Consider the following 22,394-nt stretch of genomic DNA (forward strand, 5'->3'; position numbering starts at 1 on the left):
CCTATTTCCTTCCTTTTCCATTTGACTTCCCTTTTTACCATCGCTTCTTGGATCATTTCTTTCAAGTTCTTCCAGATTGCTTCTATCGACAGGCTTCCTACATTTTTGATCCAATCCGCCCATTCCGTTTATTCCTTGTATATATCTTTCGCTTCTTCGTCCCACCTTATTTTAATTCTTCTTTCCTCTCTTCCTCCTCTTCAGTGTCTTCCCTCCTTCCGGTCTTCAATCTCACTGACAAGGGCATGTGATCCGAGTCCGTTCTTTCCTCTACTCTAAATTCCTTAACCTTATCTATACAAAAATCGTTCGCAATTACATAATCAATAACAGTGTTACATCTCGTTCCTATGTACGTATATTTTCTCTCTCTATCACCGCTTGACGTTCCATTTAAAATCCTACTGCCTATTTCCTTGACGAAATCTACTAAATCTCGACCGTTGTTACCTATTGTTTTATCTTTGCTCTTTCTTCCTATTCCTACCTCTTCCTCCACTATTCCTTTCTCTCCTATCCTTATATTAAAATCCCCTCCTATAATTATGTGTTCCCTTCTGTTTTCCTCTACTATTCCCTGATTGATTCTTTAATATTTCCCCACCTGCCCTGATTGTAAACTGATACCACTAGTAAATCCTTTCCGTTCTTTACTCCTCTTAGTCTTGTCAAAATCCATCCCTCTCCACTCCTTTCAATTAACTCCCAACCTTTAATTCCTCCTCCCTTCTTTATTCCTACTATGAAGCCACCCTTAACCCTTCCTTTCTTATTATCCCTTATTGCAAAACTACACTCCCAGGTGTGAGACTTTGACAAGGTACCTTTCAATCTGTTCCAATTTCTCTCCTCTACCCATGTTTCATTTAAGCTAATAAAATCAAAACCTTTAACGTATTTCCAGAAATCTCTATCCTGTCTACCTAGTCCTGCTATATTCTAAAAAATTAAATCATAATCTAATCCCTTCTCCTTCCCCCTCTCTTTAGTCCTAACCTCCCCTTCTTGGCTTAGGCAAAATTTTCTTTATCCATCTCTCCTACTCCTACTTCCCTGAGTACTTCCTCTCCCTCTCTCCTATCCTGTCCGTCCCCCCTATCGCTACCTCCTCCCTCCTCTTTCTCTATTTCCTCCCATCTTTTCCATATCCCTCCGACTTTAACCCTTCCCATCCCTATTTTAACCGCCCTACCTTTTTCTCTTTCTAACCTCACCCGTCTGGCTATTTCTTTTTGTGCATTCCTCTCTAACCATGTTAAATCGTGCTCTATAAAGAAACGTTTTCCCTTTAATTTTCTTTTATTATACATTACTTCTTTTTTCATTACCTCGTTTTCTAAACATCCTATTACGACTTTCCCGCTTAACCAATACCTAGTAACTCTAACTTCTAAATCTAATTTCTCCTTAATCATCTCCTCTATCCAAGCCTTTGTTACTTTTTCTAACTCCTCTCTTCTTATGCCTCTAATTATTATATTATTCTTTCTTTCTTCTTTATTCTTGTCAGCTACTAACCTCTTTAATTTTCCTACTTCTCTATCACTAAATGCTTCGCTATCTATTTCTAATCTACTTCTGGAGCTCGCTCTGCTCGCTCTACCTTTGCTTCCTTTACTGACGTTAATCGTCCCTATGCTCCATTCACTACCGCTCCCTTCCGTTCTCTCTATCTCTCTCTCTTCTCTACTCACTGTAAATCTTTCTAGCACCGATCCTTCTACCTCTAATAATTTCCTCTCTAACTCATTTGCCCTATTTTCATATTTTTCCCCCTCCGCCTTCATTTCTGCTAACTCTTTTCTGACGTCTTCTTTAAAATTCTTAAATTCTGTTACTAAAGCTCTAACCTCTTTCCAATTCCTCTATTCCCCCTATTTCTCTTATCTCCACTTTCTCTTTAAAACCTACCTTCTTTTCTTGTTTGCCTCCTTCTAACGTTAACTTTCTTTGCCCCTCTTCTATCCCATTCCTACTTCCTCTTGCACTTCTCTCCCTTCCCTCTCTCAACATCCTCCCGCGCTTGTTCTCGAAGCTTCTAACCTTCTAAACTAACCTCCTACCTACTTTGTGTCTCTTTTCCTTGCTATTATACCTAAATCCTACTTCTCTTACCTTCCCTCCAATTACTCGCCGAAAATTAATCCCACTCTACCTATTCTTCTCAATAATACCTTTTTAACTCGCTTACAACCGCTCTAAATCACCTTATTATCCGCTCACGCTACACCATACGTCCACACACCAGCGCTTCTCCTAACCAAGTCTCTAATTTCGTTATATTAAATCCACTATTTTTAATTTTGACATTTAGACAACACAAATATAATCAACAACACTTAAAACTCTATATAAAAAAAACAACACTTAAAACTATTGTTGGATTAATGCTGTTTTGAAATACGCGCCCACAACGCGTTTTCTGCTGCGTGCTTGGCCCTACTCCCCCGCCCTTTGCGCTGCGCTTATGCGCAGGCCACGCGCGTGCTAGCGCGCACTTGAGCGGCGTCATCCTTAGAGTGAGGACGAACTTCTCTAGAACTTTCTTTGTTTTTTTTATTGTGAAACTATAACTCGAGCAACCGTATGTTAACGTGTGTTATATATAATAAAAGTCTTTTTAGTACGTGGTTCTATTGTTGCTTGCACATATCCTTCCGTCAGGTTATGGGCCCAGCACGCTTCCACTGCGCGAAATAGAATCACGTGCTTTTGCTTTATTGTAATATTGCATCTCGCGTTTCATCTGTACGAGTGCTGTGTTGCTTTATCAACGTGCATTACGGAAGTCTGTTGGCATTAGAACATTCGCACGAGCAATAGAATGGCAGAAGGTGACGAAACCGAACGTTTGTCAAAACGAGATAAGATGGGCAATTAGCACACATGTGCGTTCTTTGTCGCGCAGAGTGAACGGAAGGTATAACTGCGCGATAATAATTTGTTAATTACCTCGTCGAGTGTAACGGAGGCTCGTTAAGAAATCAGGTTTGCCTGTCTTGGATGATAGAAAATAAAATCGTTGCGCGCCATGTTCTCGAAAATTCGAAGGGGTGGGGAGAAGCATACTTGGTGTGCGCATGGGAAGGCATGGCAGTAGGGGTCCGGCGTGCATGTTGGTGTGACGAGGCCTTGCGGGTGGGGAGAAGAGAGATGGACGATGCCTCTTCTGCATGTCTGTACGTGGTGCCCGTAGCCGAGTTGTATCAGCAATCCTTCGTACGCCGCGAGCGTAGTGGAGGGGAGGCGCGGGCCCTTTGCAACTTGGACGGCAATGCCTGATAAGTGTGTACGTGCATATCTGAGTACATATGTTTTTCCCAATGACCCATTTTCTTTCTTTTACGGATCACGGTGCGTTCTATACGAAGGTTCACTTTACGGATGTTCGAAAAAGAACGCATTCTAAACTGCAATAAAAGATAATCTTTGCGGATGTTTTATTTTAATCCACGAATTAAATAATGAATGTAAATTCACGGATGTTGGATAAAATAATATTAACAAATGTTTAACCTGTCTACGTAGACGAAATGACGTTCCTGCTTTTCTGCAAGTATTGGAAGGTAGAATTAAGATTGCAAGAAAAGCACCCAGAACAGAGGATGATTATCCGGAAAACGAATGATGACATTGTATTCAGAGCGGATGATGGAACTGAATACAAAATAGGTGTGTAAATTTTATTCGGATGATTACGAATGTTAATGAATATTCACATTAAGGCCGATAATAATATAATACAATTAAATTTCGAAATTTGTTAAAAGACACCAGTACCTTGCTGGTTCATATTTGTTGTGATCATCGCTGTGCGCTCGGTCATTGCATATATGAGGATGGATGCGGAGGTGATCTTGTGTTCGGACACCAACGCTTTCGTCCGCTTCTGTCTGACATGACTTGTGTTCGGTCAGTTGGATCGGGAGTTTGATTTGTGGTTATCCATGGGTGACCTCCTTTTGGACACGTAACGATTGGACACCGCTCGATTGGACACGCACGATTGGACACCGCACGATTGGACACCGCACGATTGGACACCGCATTATTGAACACCGCACGATTGGACACCGCATTATTGGACACCGCACGATTGGACACCGCATTATTAAACACCGCACGATTGGACACTGCATTATTGGACACCGCAGTCTTCTAGTAAATAACATTTATATATCATATGACAGATTATCTAACCTTAGAAATATCTGGCAGAAAAAAGCTTCGATTTGCCAGAAAAAAAATTGAATTTTAAATATCTATATACGTATTTTTAGGAGCATCTCGTTTTGCGTGGAAAGTTTCAAACCTATGTGGTGCAGAAAATGCTCGCTCGCACGCACACACACGGGGGGGGGGTGCAAGGGGGGCCTTTGGCCCCCCCTCCCGCACCCACCCCGTCCAAGTCGCTAACCCATGCAAACTGTATTAGAAATCTGCATACACACACGTAAATGTGTGTGTGTGTCCAATTGTACGGTGTCCAATAATGCGGTGTCCAATAATGCGGTGTCCAATCGTGCGGTGTCCAATAATGCGGTGTCCAATCATGCGGTGTCTAATCGTGCGGTGTCCAATCGTGCAGTGTCCAATAATGCGGTATCCAATCGTGCGGTGTCCAATAATGCGGTGTCCAATCGTGCGGTGTCCAATCGTGTGGTGTCCAATCGTGCGTGTCCAATTGAGCGGTGTCCAATCGTTACGTGTCCAAACGGGATACTCCCGTTATCTATTAAATCGCGGGACAAATGGTAAATTGTTCATTCATCTGCAGATTCGGCTGAAATAACAAATGAAGAGCATAGGGTCGTCTCCAAGGTCTTAGACCTAGCTAATAGCATAGGTGAGACATTGACCATACTACCAGGTCCCCAAAACCAGCAGGTCGAATCGAACGAATCAACTGGACCAACGAATGTCGGATGTAATAAAAAGTCGAATGATCAAACGAATGAGAGGACGTTTACGGAGGTTGCAACCCAAACGAAAGATCATGACTTAGGTAAGGTGTCTACCTTAAGTCTTTTAGCGGATGTACTAAATAAACGAATGGCGGAGGTATGTAAACAGTTGATTCAAACGACCCTGGCAGAATGGTCTGCGGGTTGTACATAGAGGATGTTGAGAAACGGGTGTTATTCCTTTTTGTATTTTATTTATTTGGCATTCTTCCCTTTATTTATTCACATACGCGATTCTTACAGACGATACACGCAAATGTCAAATATCTATAACCGAAGATTATCTCACTGATCTAACTAAGATCTTTGAGAAGATGAACGAGCAAATGACCAGGATGATACAGAGGTCAGAAGAGAATGCTAATAAAATGAAAACAAAAACGGAGTCCGAATTGAATAAAATTGCAACGGAAATAAAAACGATAAGGGATGATATGGATGCTGTAATTAACAGAATTAGATGTGTCGAAGAGATGGATGGCATGAGTTGTACTGATGAGTCGGAACTGGCTGAGGAACCTCAGATTGCGCCTGAAGACAGGAACGCTAATATGTCAGAGGCGGTTAGAAAGGAGCTTTTAAATTTAGGAGTGCTTAACGGAAGCAATACTATTACGAATATGATCAACGAACGTCCGCGGAATGAGACGATTAAATTCGAAATAGTCAATAGAGATTCCGGGATAAAACGAGATTACAAATTAACAGAACGCATGAAGTTTGAACACTTCATGGATTATTTTACGTCTGAACTTAGATCTCATAATTTGTTATACGTGATAGATTCAAATGTACAATTGTCTAAGGAACTGACTAATGAACTTAGAGAAAAGCAAAAGTTTAAAGTTCGAGACATTCTAATAAATCATTTAGATTCGCGATACCATTTGAAAGTAATTAATATTAAAAATCCCGTAGAGTTGCTTAATAAAATTAAAGAATTGAAACGGTGTGAAACCAATTTAACGTCGGTGACTATACACAAACAGTTATACAATATGACTTACAATCCCAATAAGGAAAAGGATGCGGAATTTTGGGACAGATTTGAGGATGTCGTGCGCAATTATGAGAACTTGTCCGGTATCGTCCCTCTGTCAGATGTTGAAAAACGTGACGCATTTTATAACTCGATTATGTCAGCTATCTCTCAGGTTCAGTCGGTTGAGTTTCTGACTCAAAGTACGACAGGTAAAGGACTAACGTACGAGCAATTAAAGTCCTACTTTATTCAGTTTGAGGCAAACCGAACGGCAACAACTGCTTCATCGACAACGAACGCGACAAACACGACAAGTGCGATGAATGCCAGACCTCGAAAACTGAGGAAGAAGTGTTAAGAATGTGACGACTTCGACCATGTTTCAACTGATTGTCCGAGAAAGGGCACAGGCCTTCGGAGGTGCTACGAGTGTGGCGAGTTTGTTACACACGTGGCTCGCGAGTGTCCGAAGCGCCTAGCCAGAGGACGGTATGGTCTCGGCAAATCATCTAAATCTTTTCGTGGCGGTAAAACTGCTGCGCGTACGCATAGAAATTTTAAACGTAAGAACAATGATTCGGCTGATAATACGGATGCGAAACGACAAAAACCTAACAATAAACAAAGTAATAAAGGTCGTGGGACTAAAAATAACGTTAAATCTCAATCGAATTCCGACAACCAGACGAATGATAAAGGTAAGCAATTATTTGCTGATGCTCATCATGCTGTATCTCCTCCCTCGGTTAATTTTGTTACGGACGATAATAAAATAGGGGAAGCTGATAGTATGAGTGACGAGTCTAAAGTGTTCGCTAAATTTCTAGCAGATTCCGGTGCCACAGAGCATCTTACTAATTCGCGATTGATCTTTAAAACATTTGACGAGTCGGACTTGGGTGAAATTAGATGCGCGAATAATAACCCCGCCGCAAATTTAAAACCGGAGGGAGTCGGGGATATACAGATACTTACGGACGACGGAAGTACTATCGAATTGAAAGACGTTATCTGCGCGGAAAATTTATCTGAAAACTTGCTTTCGTTGAGAAAATTCGCGGATATGGGTCTTGGAATTTATCTGGATAGGGAGCGTATTGATATTTTTGATCCCATCTCTAACGATTTATTTATTTCCGGAATTTATAAACGACCTTATTGGATTGTTGAGCTTCAGATCGACAAAGACCGTGTAAATTCTGATGGCTCCGGTCGCGTAACGGATAACCGAATCATTGCTTATCTAACAACAACTAAAGATAACGAATTTCTGAGATATGTGACTCGTAGTGTCACAGCCCGAAAGAATTCTAATAATGTTGCACGCGAAATTGAAACGAATGCGACGAAAAATTCAGAAGCAGTACTCGAGATTACGGATGTAAAAGATCTCGAACGCGAAGTTAAAACGACTGCGACGAATGACTCTGAAACAACACTCGAGATTTTGGATGCAAAAATTCTCGAGCGAACGTCTACAAAACGTACGTACGATCAAACCGAAACGAATGAAAACTTAACGGTTGAAATACTCGTGCTGCAGGGTCTAAATTTTGAGACAACTATTGCGGACAGAAAACTGAATGACGTGGATAAACTACCGCAGATAGAATTGTCTGGAGATGAAGAGCCCTTCAGCAATAGGTATAAGATCTTCACGAAAAATAATATGGCGATGCTTTGGCATGTGCGGATGGGCCATGCGTCTATAGATTATTTAAAGGCATTACAGAAGCAATTTCCGGAAAATAAAGCTTTGCAAAGCGCGATTTTCGACGCCTCTATATCGGACTGCGAAGTGTGTATGATTTCGAAATTTAATAAACTGCCCTTTAAAACAACCAGACAGCGAGCGACAAGACCTATTCAAATCATACATTCGGATGTTATGGGTATGATCAGTCCGGCTGCCTATCCTAAAGGATATAAGTACATTTCGGTCTTCGTTGATGACTACTCTCCCCTGGCTATGGCTTATCCTATGAAGGCCAAGAGCGACACTGGTCTCTGTCTGGAATCATTTGTAAGAAGCTGCAGGAATCTTTTAGGTTTTGATGCGAAGGTGTGCTACTTACGCACTGACCAAGGTACGGAATACACCGGAGGATACACAGTGGATGTCTTGAATCGTTTGGGAGCAGAGCATCAGCTCGCTTGCCCTGATACGCCTGAACATAATGGTGTAGCTGAGCGGTTTAACCAGACCATTCAGAAGAAAGTACGAACTTATATGTATGATTCAAAGCTTCCGGAAAATATGTGGGACCTGGCGTTGGGTGCTGCGGTTTACGCATATAACAGGACTCCGCACAAGTCAAATGAGATGACTGCTCCGTTACGTAAATTTGCACCGAACTATAACTTTAATATTGATCAGCTAAAACGCTTTGGATGTTTAGCATATATTAAAATACAGAGAAAAACGACCTAAATTCAAGTACGAAGGACGGAGGGTAGTGCTGGTTGGCTATAAGACATCAGGCTACATTTTCTTGAAACCGGAAGAAGGAAAATTCTACGAAAGTCGTGACGTAAGGTTTAACGAGAAATTGGTCTACGGAGATAAATATGGTAAAAATAATATCAAGGACTGGGAAAATGTATTTGACGAAGTGGACAAAAATAAATGGTTTGCGGTGTTTGAGGATGAACAAGATGACAATCCACAGGAACTTTCAAAACCGGAGGGAGAAAATAAACGAAAAAGAGGAAGACCCAAGAAAATCAAAAGAGCAATAAATGACGAAGCGGAGGAACTGACTGTTCAAAGAACTGACGCTGACACTGATTTATCAGATTTGTCTGTTGCAGCGAAAAATGCATCCAGTGCTTCCCCTGGGACAGTTAATCAGAATGATCTCGAAATTAACGGACTCGATGACGAAGTGTATTATGCACTTTTGACTGAAATCAATAGGGACCCAACCACATACAAAGAAGCTATGCTCACGGATGAAAAACATAAATGGCAAGAAGCAATCGATGAAGAATTAGATTCAATGAAAAGGAATTAAGTATGGAAGATAGTCGATAGATCTGAAACAGCTGGTAAAGGAAGAAAATCGAACATAATCGATTCTAGATGGGTATTAAAACGGAAGTCTGAGATTGATGGAAAAACGAGATACAAAGCGCGACTGGTCATCAGAGGGTTCAAAGACAAAAATCAATATGATCTGTCTGAAACATATGCACCTGTTTTGCGACTCTCGACAGTGCGTTTAATGATAGCCATCATTAACAAGTATGATCTTGACGTGTGCCAACTTGACGTCAAAACAGCTTTTCTGAATGGAACCATAAACGAAGAGATCTGTATGGAAATTCCGGAGGGAGCCAATTATTCATTGAAGTTCAGAGAAACGAAGGTTTGTAAAATCGAACGAGCTCTTTACGGACTACGTATCAGCCCAAAGAGATGGAATAAACGGTTTACAAAGGCTGTTGAAAGAACAGGTTTAAAAGCGGACGATAATGAACCTTGCCTTTTTGTGTGGAGAGAAGGTACGAACTTTCTTATCCTTCTGCTCTATGTGGACGATATGTTGATAGCAGGTAACTGTAAAAGAAAGTTGCTAGAAGTTAAGACAAAATTAATGAATGATTTTGAAATGACCGACATGGGCGAACCAAAAATATTTCTTGGCATCGACATCAGTCGAGATAGAAATAAAAGGACAATGACCTTGAGTCAAGAAACATACATCGAGAAAATGTTAAAACGTTTTAAATTTGAAGGAATGCACCCTCAACGGACGCCAATGGTGACAAATCAGGTAGCCAATCGGGAACGCAAGCTAAGAGAAGAGTCTGATCATGAGGAATATCTGGCTGAGACGAGTGTGCCAGAAAATATCCCTTACAGAGAGGCTGTTGGTTCTCTACTCTATCTAGCTAACGCAACACGACCGGACATTTCGTATGCTGTGAACGTACTCAGTAGACACCAAATAAATCCGACTATGGACGATTGGAAAGCTGTAAAACGAGTATTTAGATATATATGTAAATGGAACTAAAAATAAAAGTTTAAATTTCTTGGCCAAAAGAAATGACTTTGAAGCTTTTTCGGATGCAAGCTTCGCGGACTGTAGAGGAAGTTTAACAACTTGCGGATTCGTTGTAAAATTTTTTGGAGATGCAATTGCTTGGAGGACGCATAAGCAACCGTATGTGGCGCTGTCTACCTGTCAGGCAGAGTATGTCGCGATGAGCGAAGCTTGTCAGGAGATAGTGGCCTTGCATAATTCTCTAAAACGAATGTTAAACAAATCGTTTGCCCCGATGCACCTTTAGTGCGATAATAAGGCTGCGGAGGCATGTGCCAAAACGGGGCGGAACTAAATTGAGACATATGACCGAGATTCGCGAGCACTATGTTAAATAATGCGTGAATGAAAATCTTGTGACTGTCAAGTGGATAGCGTCTAAAGATCAGATCGCAGACATTCTTACTAAACCCTTATCCTTTGAATTTCACAGACGGCTGACTGGACGAATTTTGAACAAATGGACTGATTTACTTTAAAAAAAAAACATTCATAGACGCTCATGGTTCATGATTATCTCATATGTATGTTTTGCTTTGTTCCAGGAGAATCTAAATGATTTACGAATGTCGAGTATAGCGAATGATACCTTTCTACTTACTTTAGTATGTTTGCAATCTTAGTAATCTCTGTTTTTGAAGTTAACAAAACGACATTGTGGTCGGGAGGGAGTGTTGGATTAATGCTGTTTTGAAATACGCGCCCACAACGCGTTTTCTGCTGCGTGCTTGGCCCTACTCCCCCGCCCTTTGCGCTGCGCTTATGCGCAGGCCACGCGCGTGCTAGCGCGCACTTGAGCGGCGTCATCCTTAGAGTGAGGACGAACTTCTCTAGAACTTTCTTTGTTTTCTTATTGTGAAACTATAACTCGAGCAACCGTATGTTAACGTGTGTTATATATAATAAAAGTCTTTTTAGTACGTGGTTCTATTGTTGCTTGCACATATCCTTCCGTCAACTATATAAAAAAACATTGATTAAAAAAAATTCAACATTATATAATTAGTGTCGAATTAATATCTCATTAGTAGAAAGATAAAAATTTGGAAGTTGGACACAATATGTCGGAGTTATCGAACGAAGAAAAAAATGGGTCTGCTGGACCCTGGGACAACAGAGTGTTAAAACTTTGTGTAACATAATACCATATTTTAATCTTTTTTTCAGGGTAGACATATCTGTAACATAAGCAAAAAAAATTACTTTTAGTTTGTTCTTATATACAATTAATTTTAGAAAAAATAACCTAGTATTTCTTCTCTACAAAATAAGTCAAATGTTGTTCGTAAGCGAAGTCGTGCACGACACGCGCTACATGCGCGAATATTACTCATATGTGCGAAAAGCCACACTTGTAAAATACATGACTATTCGACAATGCGCTCTCCGAATTGATTAATCAGTCGCCACACGAAAATTATATTTCAATTACTTTAACTTCATTGCGTACTCCGAAAAGAGAATCCTCGACGACTGTGATCCGACTCATTTTTCGGCCACATAGCAACATGCGGATCGATAACGTTAATTAACAAAATATTTTCATTTATCAGTCAATTGTAATTAATAAAAAACTATCGAAAGAGTATGAGGAGCGCGGTTGCTAAGATATTTTTTACTATTATTCATTCCTGTGGTAGCTTTCCTCGTGTGCAAACGCAATTTGTACGTTCTCATAATTTCGTGTGACGATTGATAATTTCTTCGAATAATAATAAGTTTCGCGTAAGAGTGGCTCAGAGGCCGAGTCCTCCTAAGCGTTGTCATCGCGAGTGTTTAATTCTTCTTTTGAACGTTTATTTCTTTATCGAATTTACATGTGTCCCTCAGACTATTCGATTCGCAATTGTGATTGTAATTTCCCTATGAATTTCAAATAAACTGTTTCTTAAAACGCGAAATCACAGTGTGAAATTAATCATTCACATTCGACAAAACATTTTGATGCCTCCTGTGAGGTGCGAGATTCGCCTATCCATCCGGTCTCAGTGAACTGTGATTAAAGACATTTAGCATTAAGAGATTTTTTCAACGTCCAAATCCGGATTTCGCTCATCAATTCTGGTGACTGTTCTCTAAACTCTGGTGGCTGTTCCCTAAAAGGATTGAGAACGCATTATTTGCTCGTGCAGGCAAACTTTCAGTTAAAAACCGCCAACAAAAGTGAGTCTTTCAAACCTTAAAATTATTACTATTTGCTCATTTCATTATGTCGGACAGGGTTAAACTCCTCGTTCAGAAACGAACATTATTGAAATCTCAAATTACCAATCTCACTAATATATTTGATCAAGGCAAATTAGATAATGCCGCGTTAAAATTACGTATTGCACGTTTGACAACTTTATTTCACGCCTTTGAAGATTTCAATGATGAATTCATATTAATCGATTCTGATGGAAATCATTCAGACGAGTTTACGAATATTCAAGATCGATTTTATTCGTTAGCCGGTAAAATTGATAATCTATTAAATCCAAGCGATGTTGCTGCACCTGTAGTTAGTGTATCTGGCAGTACGTCATATAGCGATATCGGTTCGACCGCGCAGACAAATAAACGTTGACCTAAATTGCTGGATACTTTGCTGCCTACATTTGACGGTCAATATGAGCATTGGTTGTCTTTAAAAAATGCCTTTAAAAATATGATAGACACGCAAAGTGAGTTATCCGAAATAGATAAATTACATTATTTAAAATCGGCCTTGATCGGGGAGGCGGCCAATGAAGTAAAGATTTTTTTAATAGATGGAGTAAATTATTCCAGAGTGTGGGAATTGTTGGAACGATCGTATGAAATAAAACGGATTCTCGTGTCGCGTTATTTGTCCTTATTAATTAATTTACCTCGTTTGGAAAGAGAGGATACTGCCGGTCTAATGAAGCGCGCAGACGAGACGCAACAACACGTCGCTTCATTAGAAGAGTTGGGTGTGCATGTTGGTTTCGAGATTTTTGTCCATTTGCTTGAAAACAAATTACCTAAATGCACGAGCGATAAATGGGAAACGACGCTCGATAAAGATGATTTCCCTACTATCGATTAAATGTACGAATTTTTATATAAAACTGCTGTGTGCGCGTCGAAACGCGAAAGATTAAAGATTTTGGATGAGAAAGACAATACTAATTCTCCGGTTAAAAAGAAGCAGAAAACTCTTTCCAATCGAGCGTTCATGCCAAATACTTCGGGATCTTGCGTAGCGTGTAAAATTAAAAAGCATCCACTTTATTTATGTGATGCATTTAAACAAATGCCAGTAAATAAACGTATTGATTTGGTAAAAACCGCTAAGTTGTGTTATAATTGCATGCGTTCACACCGAAACAAACCATGCAAATTTTCGAGTTGTTTGCCAGAAACGTCATAATACATTATTACATTCTGAAAAATATGCGAATGCTTCTAATTCCGAGACGACGTCTACGAATGTCGCGAAAAATGATTAATTGCAGAAACTGACTGATAGCAAAATAAATTTATCCATGTTATCTGTTTTGACGACATCACAATTATTAACGAGCGCGTTAGTCTATGTAAAAGACCGCAAATTTAACTTTGTCAAATGCCATGCTCTCTTACATGTGCTTCAGCAAATTTTATTTCAGAACATTTTATTTGAACTTTTAGATTTACCGATAATTACACATTCGCTATCGGTCGGATCGATAAACTCCTTAAATACAATATCAAAGGGAATTGTACAAATAATCATTCAATCCATTCATGACGGGTTTCATAAAAATTTGACATGTCTTACTATTCTTTGTATCGCTGATTTGATTCCTTCCGAAGTATTTCCATGCGATAAAATTAAAATACCCGCGAATATTCGTTTAGCTGACCCAGAATTCCATCTGCCGCGTCCAATAGACTTGTTAATCGGATCAGGTGCAATATTATCGATGTTTTCTGTAGGGCAAATTAATTTATTACGTGAAGACAATGATTTATTTCTTCAAAAGTCACGTTTGGGTTGGATTGTCGCTGGTAATACACTAGTACAAAAACAATCTAAATTATCAATTTGTCATTTAACTAATTTGGAAAAACATTTGGAAAAATTTTGGGAATTCGAAGAAGTTAGCCTGAATAAACCGAATTCAGAAGAGGAAATCGATTGTGAGTCACATTTTGTAAAATCCGTTTCTCGTGATATTCATGGACGTTACATAGTTCGTCTGCTTTTCGAAAAGATAATCGAAAATTGGGAGATTCTCGGGTTAGGGCGTTCAAACGATTGCTATCTCTGGAACGCCGACTTAATGCAGATACATTTCTCAAGGCCGATCCAATACACTCGAGTATTTGAAGAATATTTAAAGTTGAATCATATGTCGCTTGTAACGAATGCCGATAATACCGGTTATTATTTGCCACATCACCCGGTAATTAAAAATTCCAGTCATACAACCAAGGTTCGAATAGTGTTTGATGCTTCGGCCGCTACGAGCACAGGTTTTTCTTTAAATGACATATTAATGGTCAAACCTACAATTCAAGATAAATTGTTTACTCACTTATATCGATTTTGTCACTCTTATAGATATGTTATGACCGCGAATATCGAAAAAAAGTATTGCCAAGTTTTATTGCATGAAGAAGATTGATGTTACCAGCGGGTACTTTGGCGTAGGAAAGACGAAATAGAAACGTTTCAACTTAACACTCTTACCTTTGGAATGTCTTCGTCACCTTTTCTTGCCATACGCACTATTAAAAAACTCGCAGATAACGAGCACATTTCTTTCCCTAAAGCGGCTAAAGTTATAAAAAATCGTTTATACGTTGACGATCTGTTAACCGGCGCCGATTCCATTAACGAAATTTGGGATATACGAGATGAGATCATCGCCTTACTTGCGAGAGGCGGTTTCTCCATTAGGCAATGGGCTTAAAACGATTTGCAGATAATAAAAAATTTAGATGCTAGTATTCAACATGCGAATTTCGTATTTAAATTAGATGCCTCGCTAAAAACATTGGGTATATCGTGGAATGTACACGACGGCAAAATTTGTTATTGCACTCAACCGATCAAAGTCATGAAAACATTAACGAAACGAAAATTATTATCCGAAATTGCTAAAATCTTTGATCCATTAGGTCTGTTAGATCCAGTTATTCTTTTTACTAAAAAATTTATGCAGGATATTTGGTTTACATTGGGACGAGTCCATCCCATAGAACATGTACTCAGAATGGTTAGAATTTGCGCGACAACTTGATATAATCAATCAATTCTCAGTTAATCGAAATGGGAGCGTCCCAGATGCGCACAGTAATAAACGGACACAGCAGGCTGAGTGAAACGGACACAGTAACAAACGGACACAGACCAAACGGACACAGTAACAAACGGACACAATAACAAACGGACACAGACCAAATGCGCACAGAGCGAAACGGACACAGTGCAAAACGGACACAGTAACAAACGGACACAGACCAAATGCGCACAGAGCGAAACGGACACAGTGCGAAACGGACACAGACCAAATGCACACGGACCAAATGCGCACACTGCACGTGCGCACGGATCAAATGCAATCCATGTACATTGCAAGCAGAGTAAAGTCCACATAGGTTAGCGACTTGGACGGGGTGGGTGCCGAAGGCCCCCCTTGCACCCCCTCGTGTGTGTGTGTGTGTGTGTGTGTGTGCGTGCAAAGCATTCACTGCATCACATGGGTTTGCGACTTTCCGTGTATGCATTTGGTCCGTGCGCATGTGCAGTGTGCGCATTTGGTCTGTGTCCGTTTCGCACTGTGTCCGTTTCGCTCTGTGCGCATTTGGTCTGTGTCCGTTTCGCACTGTGTCCGTTTCGCTCTGTGCGCATTTGGTCTGTGTCCGTTTGTTACTGTGTCCGTTTCGCACTGTGTCCGTTTATTACTGTATCCGTTTGGTCTGTGTCCGTTTGTTACTGTGTCTGTTTCACTCAGCTTGCTGTGTCCGTTTATTACTGTGCGCATCTGGGACTCACTCATCGAAATTTATTTGTTAATGACTATAATGAACTTCAAATTCACGTAGCCAACGTTACTAGCATCACGAGTTTTGTGATGCTAGTAACGTTGGCTACGGCGCTGTTCTCTATATACGATCGGAAAATGGTTACACGACATTTTCCCGAAAACTAGATGAGAAAATGTTGGTACTAACCAAATTCTCTAGGCCATACCGTTTCAATTTCTGCAGGTTAGTAACACTGTTAAAGTAGTAAATCCAAGGTTTGCAGAGTCGGTTTTGACGTATGCGCGCGTATATGTGAAACAATAAATATTATATAAATGATTTATGACATTTGATTTAATAAATGAATAAAAATTACACAAATAACTAAAAATATAGTGCATAGAGATGAACAAGGTGAACAAATGTTTTATATATTTATATATGAGAGAACAAATTATATTTATAATATATTAATGTATTATATATTATTATATGTATTATATTACATTATATTGTATTTATATTATATTATATTATATTATATTAATTTCCAATTTCTTTAATGTGCCTTTATAAACACCAATGCATGATTGAATTTTCGTTCTTCGCCTTGGAATTATTCAGATTTCAAGGAAATGAAATTAATAGAAGAATAAAGAAAAAAGCTGGAAAGAAATAAAGGAGAATAGACAAATATATCAGATAAGTAGCTAATATCTTTATAGAATAAAAAATTGTGTATCCTATGTGCTTTTGTAATCATAGAGGAACTAGCTAATTCATTTCTTGAATTAATTTTTTGTTTCAGTTTCTTAGTCAATCATTTGCTTGTAGAATGTTGACAGCCGGAGAACAATCCCCTGCAGAGTGAAACTACCAAATTCTAAGCCTACTACGTTCTCGAGTGTACCAAAATTGTAAGCAAAAAAGTTGAAATCACATTGTAGCACTAAGTAAATTTATCATTAACAGTGCAACAACAGATTGATACAACAAACTGAGAGTAGGCTTGTCGAAATTGTTTGTACTACGAAGCATATCTGCTGTTTGTACCAGCAATGTACTCACATTGTTTACACTAGAGATTCTGTTGCGTTTATCATTAATATGTCATCAACGCTTTCGACAAACCTGCTCATTGTTCATTGTCACTCTGTTATATAGTCTGCTGATCGATGTATACCTTTTATCTTTCAGCAAGCAGAACGTGTTATCCACATTGGTCTTTGCAAGAATGAGGATTTGGAGTAGCAATAGAATGCTTGTCAAGGATTATTTTATAAGTAAATTTACACTATTTGAAGTAAAATAAATTATTGTAAATGGAAAACCCATTAAGACCATAATAAATAAAAAAGTTACAAGTCTGGGAACAATAATTAAAAAAAGAATAGTAGTAATATTAAAATATTTATTTACTTATAATGGTTATTTCCCTACTAATTCGGATAATTGATATAAGATTAATAAAAGATCCAAATCTTTGTTATTTTTAATTTGACTCCAAATTTCTAATATTTTATTTTCTTTTTCTTTTAGGCTGTTTCGTTTTGTTCGTGCCCAAAATTGTGGATGCCTCATGAAGCTCCGAATACGTTTCTGGTGCTCAGAAAGGTAAACTGTAAATAATATTGCATTTTAAATGCAATAATATTGCATTTGCAAAATGAGGCATTTAATATACCTAAAAATTCAACAATTGTTGTGTGTTTTTTCAGGTTTAACCGAAGTTTTCGGTTATGTCTCTCAGAAATATTATTAGTCCTGTGTACTTCTTGAAATACGCAGAAGGAATCGGGCTTAAAATTATTCAGCCATGTTTCTTGATAATAATGGAAAAAGGATTCCAAAAACGTGCAATTATGGAATATAATTGTAGATATTAATTTAAAGCCTTCTTTTATCAACGTATGTGGCAAACATTTTTTCCATACCATATTAATTATTTTTAAAATGCAATATTATTTGTCGTGTACAATCAGGTCGTGTGCAATCGGGTCGGTGCGCAATCGGGTCCGTGTGCAAACGAGTCGGTGCGCAATCGGGTCCGTGTGCAAACGGGTCGGTGCGCAATCGGGTCCGTGTGCAATCGCTTCCGTGTACAAACGGGTCGATGCGCAATCGGGTCCGTGTGTAATCGGGTCGGTGTGCAATCGGATCTGTGTCCAATCGGGTCTGTGTCCAATTGAGTCCGTGTCCAATCGGGTTCGTGTCCAATCGGATCTGTGTCCAATTGCTTATGTGCGCAATCGGGCCTCACTTGTGGTTGACTGGGCCTTCGTGGTTAGTTAAACATGAACATAACTGACCGATTGAAATTACTCAACAAATCGCAATTCCGGAACTTATCAAAATACATGTTTAATAACGATTTTTCGTGATTCGAGTATTTTAGAAGCGTATTTGTCTTACACGAAATTACTAAGAATCGTGGTATATTGCCTTCGTTTTTTACGGGACTGTCCCGATTGCGCACATAAGCAATTGGACACAGTAGTATTTCCCGATTGGACACAAACCCGATTGGACATGGACCCGATTAGACACGGACTCAATTAGACACAGATCCGATTGGACACAGATCCGATTGCACACGGACCCGATTGCACACCGACCCGATTGCACACGGACTCAATTGCGCACGGACCCGTTTGCACACGGAAGCGATTGCACACGACCCGTTTGTACACGGATCCGATTGCACACGGACCCGATTGCACACGGACCCGATTGCGCACCGACCCGATTGCGCATTTCAGATAATACATGGGTTAGCGACTTGGACGGGGTGGGTGCGGGAGAGGGGCGAAGCCCCCCTTGCACCTTCCCGTGTGTGTGTGTGTGTGTGTGTGTGTGTGTGTGTGTGTGTGTGTGTGTGTGTGTGTGCGTGCGTGCGTGCGTGCGTACGTGCGTGCGTGCGCGTGTGTGTGTGCACAAAGCGTTTTCTGCACCACATAGGTTTGTGATTATAAAACATGTATAAGAAAGAAAAATATTATAATAAATATTTTGTACGTATTTTTATGTCTGAGTTTGCCAAGTATAAAATAATTATAATAAATATTTATGAAAATATTAAAAATAAATATTTATGCAATTATACAAAAATACAAAAATATTTCGAGCTTATATACCATGAATATTTTTTAGTACATTTTAAAAATATATTTTATATATTGTTAATAATAATTTCTAAATAATTTATGAAAGCGATTATATAATTTAAAAAATGATTTTTAAAAATAAATACGTAAAATATTTATAAAAATTTATTTTAAATTTTCTGTGCTATCCCCCCCACACAGGTTATTTTTGCATTATTCTGCGATGCGGAATCGTATCGTGTGCAATCGGGTCTGTGTGCAAACGGGTCGGTGCGCAATCGGGTCGGTGTGCAATCGGGTCCGTGTGCAAACGGGTCGTGTGCAATCGGGTCGGTGCGCAATCGGGTCCGTGTGCAAACGGTGCGTAATCGGGTCTGTGTGCAATCGGGTCGGTGTGCAATTAGGTCCGTGTGCAATCGGGTCTGTGTCCAATCGGGTCCGTGTCCAATCGGGTCTGTGTCCAATCGGATCCGTGTCCAATCGGGACTGTGTTTAATCGGGACGGTGTGCAATCGAGACTGTGTCCAATCGAGTCCGTGTCCAATCGGGTCTGTGTCCAATCGAGTCCGTGTCCAATCGGGTCCGTGTGCTAACGGGTCGTGTGCAATCGGGTCGTGTGCAATCGGGTCGGTGCGCAATCGGGTCCGTGTGCAAACGGGTCGGTGCGCAATCGGATCCGTGTGCAATCGGGTCTGTGTGCAAACGGGTCGTGTGCAATCGGGTCGGTGCGCAATCGCTTCCGTGTGCAATCGGGTCGGTGTGCAATCGGGTCTGTGTCCAATCGGGTCTGTGTCCAATTGAGTCCGTGCCCAATCAGGTCCGTGTCCAATCGGGTCTGTGTCCATCGGGAAATACTGCTGTGTCCAATCGCTTATGTGCGCAATCGGGCCTCACTCGTTTTTTACACCGTAAGAATACTCTGGTTTGTTATGCGCAAAAGGAATTGAAGAGACTGAAATACGTGTGTTAAAAATTTAAAAATGATTAATTTTGCGAACGAATTTAAGCGAATAAAAAATCAAGTCACATCTAAGAAAAACAAATTTGATAATTTAAATCCATTTATTGATGAAAGTGGTTTAATTCGTTGTGGGCGTCTCAAAATGTCGAAATTATCTTTCGGTCAAAAACACCCAATTTTATTACCAAACCGTCATTCTATTACCGATAAGATTATTATAGATATTCATGAAAAACATTTTCATGCCGGAATCCAAACGACTCTTTACATTATTCGTCAAAAATTTTGGATGCTTGACGGACGCAATCAAGTGAGAAAAATTTTACGTACTTGCACGCGCTGCTTTCGTTTCAACGCAATTCCAGTTGAATATAAAATGGCCGACCTCCCGCAAGCCCGAGTCTGTGAAGCGGCTTTCTTTATAAATACGGGAATCGACTTCTGCGGTTCATTTCATATAAAGGAAAGAAAGTTTCGTAATCGAGCTCGCATAAAGATCTATGTTTGTGTCTTTGTCTGTTTATTCATAAAGGCAATACTTCTTGAAATTGTAAGCGACTTAACCACCGACGGTTTCATCGCAGCATTGCGACGTTTCATAGCAAGACGGGGTAATCCAAGGCATTTTTTTTCTGACAACGGTACTAATTTTACCGGCGCGAATAATAATTAAATTACGAGAAATGTTTACACTGCTTAATTCTAATGTTCACAAAGAATACGTGATTAAATTTGCTAGCGATCACCGTATTGAATGGCATTTCATACCACACGCCCCTCATTTTGGGGGATTGTGGGAGGCCGCGGTAAAACTTTTTAGTACCATTTCAAACGGGTAGTCGAAGATAACTTAATTTCACGTTCGAGGAGTTGACCAACTTTGTCGTTGAGATTGAAGGAATCTTAAATTCCCAACCTATTACTACGTTATCATTGGATCCGAACGACTTACTGGCATTGACACCTGCATATTATTTAATCGGCCGAGCGACTACGTTTCTGCCCGAAAATCAATTATCTGATGTTCCAAGCAACCATCTCTCTTCTTGGCAACATATTACCAAGGTTAGTCAGGATTTTTGGACACGATGGAGACTTGAATATTTGAAAGAATTACAACAGCGTTCAAAATGGGTCGAGGACGGCTCAAACATTTCTACGGGAACCATCGTCCTTGTCAAGGATAGAAATCTTCCCTGCACTCAATGGCTGCTTGGTCCGATCATCGAATTCCATCCCGTAAAGGACGGAATAAATAGAGTCGCCACGGTCAAAACTGCGAGCGGAAACATACAAAGAACTGTGAAACTCTTGTGCCCGTTACCACACGAAAAACTTCTGTAAAATTCCGATTCACGCTATTTATACAGTTATGATCTAACATAAGGTCTAACATAATACTTAACGTTCGTCTGCTTATGTAACATACACCTATGTCAATATGCGTTCACGTACATAATGTAAACCCGATATATTACGTGATATTTATACCGAACGACTTATATTTCTGAAGCGCATGATTCCTGTTGTGACTCAAGGCCAAGGCCTCCAAGCGTTGTCACGTACCGACTCAGGGTGCATCCCTTAGGCGCCGTCGAGTACAAAGGATTAAATGCATTCATTGGCTTCGAATTATAAGTTCAGTTGCTCGTTTCCCTCCCAACGAGGGGGAGAATGTTCGTAAGCGAAGTCGTGCACGACACGCGCTATATGCGCGAATATTAATCATATGTGTAAAAAGACACACTTGTAAAATATATGACTATTTGACTATGCGCTCTCCGAATCGATTATTCAGTAGCCACACGAAAATTATATTTCAATTACTTTAACTTCATTGCGTACTCCGAAAAGAGAATCCTCGACGACTGTGATCCGACTCATTTTCTGGCCACATAGCAACATGCGAATCGATAACGTTAATTAACAAAATATTTCCATTTATCAGTCAATTGTAATTAATAAAAAACTATCGAAAGAGTATGAAGATCGCTGTTGCTAAGATATTTTTTACTATTATTCATTCCTGTGGTAGCTTTCCTCGTGTGCAGACGCAATTTGTATGTTCTCATAATTTCGTGTGGCGATTAATAATTTCTTCGAATAATAATAAGTTTATCGCGTAAGAGTGGCTCAGAGGCCGAGTCCTCCTAGGCGTTGCTATAGCGAGTGTTTAATTTTTCTTTTGAACATTTATTTCTTTATCGAATTTACATGTGTCCCTCAGACTATTCGATTCGCAATTGTGATTGTTATTTCCCTATGAATTTCAAATAAACTGTTTTTTAAAACGCGAAATCACAGTATGAAATTAATCATTTACATTCGACAAAACAAACGTATTCCGATATAAACAAATTTATTATTTTAAATTTT

The 22,394-nt window shown here is 39.6% G+C and overlaps 1 protein-coding gene and 1 long non-coding RNA gene across 3 annotated transcripts; both read left to right on the forward strand.

The window, feature by feature from the left end:
• The first annotated feature begins 3,225 nt into the window (after window positions 1-3,225).
• On the forward strand, window positions 3,226-10,915 carry LOC105831763. 2 transcript variants are annotated; one of them, XM_036287065.1, is made up of 5 exons: window positions 3,226-3,289; window positions 3,529-3,672; window positions 4,778-5,005; window positions 5,208-6,644; window positions 10,541-10,915. In XM_036287065.1, exons 2-4 carry the CDS (start codon window positions 3,534-3,536, stop codon window positions 6,302-6,304), a joined length of 1,464 nt encoding a protein of 487 aa, XP_036142958.1. In that variant the 5' UTR covers window positions 3,226-3,289; window positions 3,529-3,533; the 3' UTR covers window positions 6,305-6,644; window positions 10,541-10,915. The 2 variants fall into 2 exon arrangements, with proteins under 2 accessions (XP_036142958.1, XP_012527595.1); XM_012672141.3 differs by lacking the exon at window positions 3,226-3,289 and having other exon boundaries at window positions 3,490-3,672.
• Window positions 10,916-15,989: 5,074 nt separating this feature from the next.
• Window positions 15,990-18,546, forward strand: LOC118648874. The gene is made up of 3 exons (XR_004965471.1): window positions 15,990-16,870; window positions 17,151-17,236; window positions 17,493-18,546. It is a non-coding gene; the product is annotated as an uncharacterized LOC118648874 (long non-coding RNA).
• The last annotated feature ends 3,848 nt before the right edge of the window (window positions 18,547-22,394 follow it).

This window comes from Monomorium pharaonis, chromosome 1, assembly GCF_013373865.1.
Source record: "Monomorium pharaonis isolate MP-MQ-018 chromosome 1, ASM1337386v2, whole genome shotgun sequence".
Classification (NCBI taxonomy): Eukaryota; Metazoa; Arthropoda; class Insecta; order Hymenoptera; family Formicidae; genus Monomorium; species Monomorium pharaonis.

Bases quoted from the DNA above. Each gene is read 5' to 3' on its own strand.
- LOC105831763 (XM_036287065.1), top strand. From the start codon at position 3,534: ATGACGTTCCTGCTTTTCTGCAAGTATTGGAAGGTAGAATTAAGATTG. The intron at 3,673-4,777 runs GTGTGTAAATTT...ATTCATCTGCAG, and splicing joins TGGAACTGAATACAAAATAG to ATTCGGCTGAAATAACAAAT. The intron at 5,006-5,207 runs GTAAGGTGTCTA...CGATTCTTACAG, and splicing joins AACGAAAGATCATGACTTAG to ACGATACACGCAAATGTCAA.